Source organism: Euphorbia lathyris, chromosome 9 (assembly GCF_963576675.1).
Source record: "Euphorbia lathyris chromosome 9, ddEupLath1.1, whole genome shotgun sequence".
Taxonomy (NCBI): domain Eukaryota; kingdom Viridiplantae; phylum Streptophyta; class Magnoliopsida; order Malpighiales; family Euphorbiaceae; genus Euphorbia; species Euphorbia lathyris.
Window position 1 is genome coordinate 39,765,375 of NC_088918.1, and position 3,543 is coordinate 39,768,917.

The 3,543-nt window shown below is 37.0% G+C and overlaps 1 protein-coding gene across 1 annotated transcript; it reads right to left on the bottom strand.

Annotated features, from left to right (window-relative positions):
* Positions 1–636: 636 nt before the first annotated feature.
* LOC136206728 (protein EXORDIUM-like) lies at positions 637–2,082 on the bottom strand. The gene is made up of 2 exons (XM_065997870.1): positions 1,568–2,082; positions 637–1,089 (listed from the first exon to the last, which is right to left on the bottom strand). Exons 1-2 carry the CDS (start codon positions 2,070–2,072, stop codon positions 683–685), a joined length of 912 nt encoding a protein of 303 aa, XP_065853942.1. The 5' UTR covers positions 2,073–2,082; the 3' UTR covers positions 637–682.
* Between the last annotated feature and the right edge of the window lie 1,461 nt (positions 2,083–3,543).

Sequence of the window (3,543 nt, forward strand, 5' to 3'; positions counted from 1 at the left end):
ATGCTTCTGATCAAAGACCAGGAGGGGTTGGTGAATGGGGCAAGATTTATTAATCATAGACACAACCTCAACACAATCAGATTCAACAACAAGCCTTAAAGCCCCTTTAGAAATGGCGAGATGAAGTCCCGACAGAATACCCCAAAGCTCCACCTCAAAAGAGCTCCCTTTCCCAATATTATGCATGAAGCCCCCAAGCCAAACGTCATTGCTGTCCCTGAGTAATCCACCAGCAGCTATGCCATGATCTTCGTCCCTATGGGAACCATCAGTGTTTAGCTTCCAACATAACCCATCGGGTTTCGACCACCCCAGCCACCTCTCAATATTCTTCGGTTGAGCGTTAGACACATGAATGAGATCCAAACAATTGTAATTTTTGGCAGCCCTTAGGCGAATATCGCTTGTTCTTTGAGGACGAGTCTTTGTTTTCTAGTATATACCTTTTGCAGTTTCGACTTCTGCATTTTACTATTTATTTCTAATTGATTTTTTTTCTGCATTTTACTCATCTTAAATGTTTTGTTTTGCATATTAGTAAAGTTGTAATACATTATTATTAATTCCACGGGCGTTGCCAGAAATATTTAAAAAAAAAGTAATATATATATAAGATAAACATGAACAATATAAATATAAATATAAATTCTCCCCCTTCTGTGGTAATATAGACGAATAGGTACTACATGAGAGTCCAACAAGAATGAGTTTTGGGATCCCATATAGCAGGAAGCAAGAACTTAGTACCATTGTTTCCATGGGCATTGAAAACTCCACCGGTGTCGGGATCAATGCGTATTTTACCAATGTAGCCGGGAAATGATCCGGTGCCGAAGATGCGAGGGCAAGCAGAAGCAGGCTCGATAGTCTGAGTGTCATTGGATTGAAAAAAGCCAGAGCTAAAAGGGTTGGTAACAATATTAACAAGTCCTTGTGCAAAGGCAATGAGCATAGAATCAGTGCCAACATTTCCATTTGGAGGGTTCATTTGTACACCAATTGGCGCTATATCTGCCTTGCTGAATGGCCACCCACATTGCCCTGGACATTCTTTTTCTGGATTCCCCACTATTAGGTATGGCTTCTTTTCTACATTCAAATCATTCAATTAGGGTCAACATTTTGTTATTTTAAACAATAAGGTACCTTGGTACGCCAATGCCCATTGCGACAGAGGCTCATTACTATGTTTGGATCATATTATTTTTGTCGCAATGGAATCACAAATACATCACTCAAGTTTGATGACATTACATTGCATTACGTCATACCAAATGGACCCTAAAGACATCCCATTTACACCTTATCCAAAAATAAATAATGGTGTAAATAAACAATTAGCTAAGACCTGCAATTTATTAGCTAAATCTGTAGATAGAATTCATTAAAACCTTTCTCAACAATGTGTGTTTTTGAAATTATTACCAGAATTTTCCAATTTATTTTAATATGTTTTATATAGATTGGATACTGTTGAACTCTACTTATTTTTAGCATTTTAGTTTTTCAAATTTTGATATCTTTGGCTGTAGTTTATGTAATTGAAAAGGAAAGAATATGGAATTACCAAGAACACCGTGGAATGAGCAATTGCCGGTGCAAAGGCCTTGCACTTTAACATCCCTACCGGTGAAAATAACAGGAATGGAATTAGGATCACCAGCGTCGTACTTCTTGACTAAATCCTTAATGATATCGGTAGTAACATCTTTCCCAGCCGAACACTTGGCATCATTGAATTCCTTTCCGATTTGTACTGTTATCGGACCCTTACCTTTTCCGGCAGCCTCTTGAAAACCTTCAACAGTGGTCCACCATTCAGTGACATGAGGTTGGAAGCTAATAAAATCTCCATTGCTTGTCAGAGATTTAACAAATGCTCTCATCACATTTTTCGCTGGTCGCCCAAAATTACCGTACCAAATGAAGGTGAGGTTTAGGTTTCCAGCAAGGATAGGGCCGCCGTGGTTTGTTAAAACCGCGGTGGTGGATGTGGTGGCGGCGAGAGATGAATGGAAAAGTAGGAAAAGAGAGAAAGATAGAAGGAGGAGATTTGGGAGGCAAGACGCCATTGCGCTTTGCCTTTATTTATTTTATTTATTTTATTGAGTTGGAGAATTTATAGATATATATAGGGTTTTGATCTTTTAATTGTTACTAATAGTAGTTAATTAGGTGGATCGTTTTAATACACTAGTAATTTAGAAGATTAAACATGGCTATATTTAAGTAGTGCTTAAGATAAATTTGATTTGACATAATAATAAGGCTTAAAGCACTTTTTGGCCCTTAACCTATCCAAAATTTATGCATTTGGCCCCTGATCTATTATTTGGTCACATTTGACCCCTGACCTATCAAATTAGATAAAATTCAACCCATATTGCATGGAAAATTAACTTTCTTGGAAAATTAACAGCAGTCACTAATACAAAAACCACACATGACACATAAATAAAATTAATTTTCACTCTATCGGAACACTAGAAAAAGGTTTAAGGATTTTTTTACTGTGTAAAATAGTTACTATTGCCATCTCTAGTTGAAAATTAATTTTATTTATGGGTCATGTGTGGTTTTTGTATTGGTGACTGCTGTTAATTTTCCAAGAAAATTAATTTTTCATTCAATATGGGTTGAATTTTATTTAATTTGATAGGTCAGGGCCAAATATGACCAAATAATAGATCAGTGGCCAAATGCACAAATTTTGGATAGGTCAAGGGTCAAAAAGTGCTTTAAGCCTAATAATAACTCATACTTGCTATATTCGCTCAATTGGCTTAATTCTATATATGACTTGTTACTCGTTTTTGTATAATTTGTGAAATAAAATAGTTTTTTTTTTTTTAAATAGATTTTTTTTTTTTTGATGAAAATCTGTATATTATTTCATAGATAAGAACATCAAGTACAATAAGAAAAGTAAGGAATAAAACCTTATATAGATTTGCTTAGAAGATTGGGTGGTATTTCTATATTACCTTGGTGTGTAATTGGTGACTTTAACTGTATTGTTTCACAGGAAGAGAAGCAAGGGGGTCAGGAGTACCCGAGTTATTTGATTAGTCAGTTTGTCGAGGTAATTGAGAGTAATGTTTTGATTGAGATTCCTCTAAAGGGTGGTAGTTTTACATGGGATCGTGTGAGGGGAACTTTGAATTGGGTTAAGGAAAAGCTTGATCGGGCTTTAGCATCGGCATCTTGGTTCGAGCTGTTTCCGGGCTGTGCTGTAACAATTCTTATGGCTCCTTACTCTGATCATGCTCCTCTGGCTCTGACGTTGGGTGAAAGGGTTCGGCTGCTCAGGAGCAATCATTTTAGGTATGAGCAGGCGTGGGCCAAGGAAGCTGGTTTTTCTGAAATGGTAACACAATGCTGGGATAATCAGGGTCCAATGCCTATTACTGCTAAACTTGAAAATTGTAGCCGAGTTTTGGGCATGTGGGGGGCTGATGTTAGAAGAAAGTTTAGAAGGCAGATTGAATGGTGTAATAAGCAGCTCTTTTTGTTGAGGGAAAAGCGGGATGATGGTTTAGTAAA

Bases quoted from the DNA above. Each gene is read 5' to 3' on its own strand.
- LOC136206728 (XM_065997870.1), bottom strand. From the start codon at position 2,072: ATGGCGTCTTGCCTCCCAAATCTCCTCCTTCTATCTTTCTCTCTTTTC. The intron at 1,090-1,567 runs GTAATTCCATAT...ATTTGAATGTAG, and splicing joins CTCATTCCACGGTGTTCTTG to AAAAGAAGCCATACCTAATA.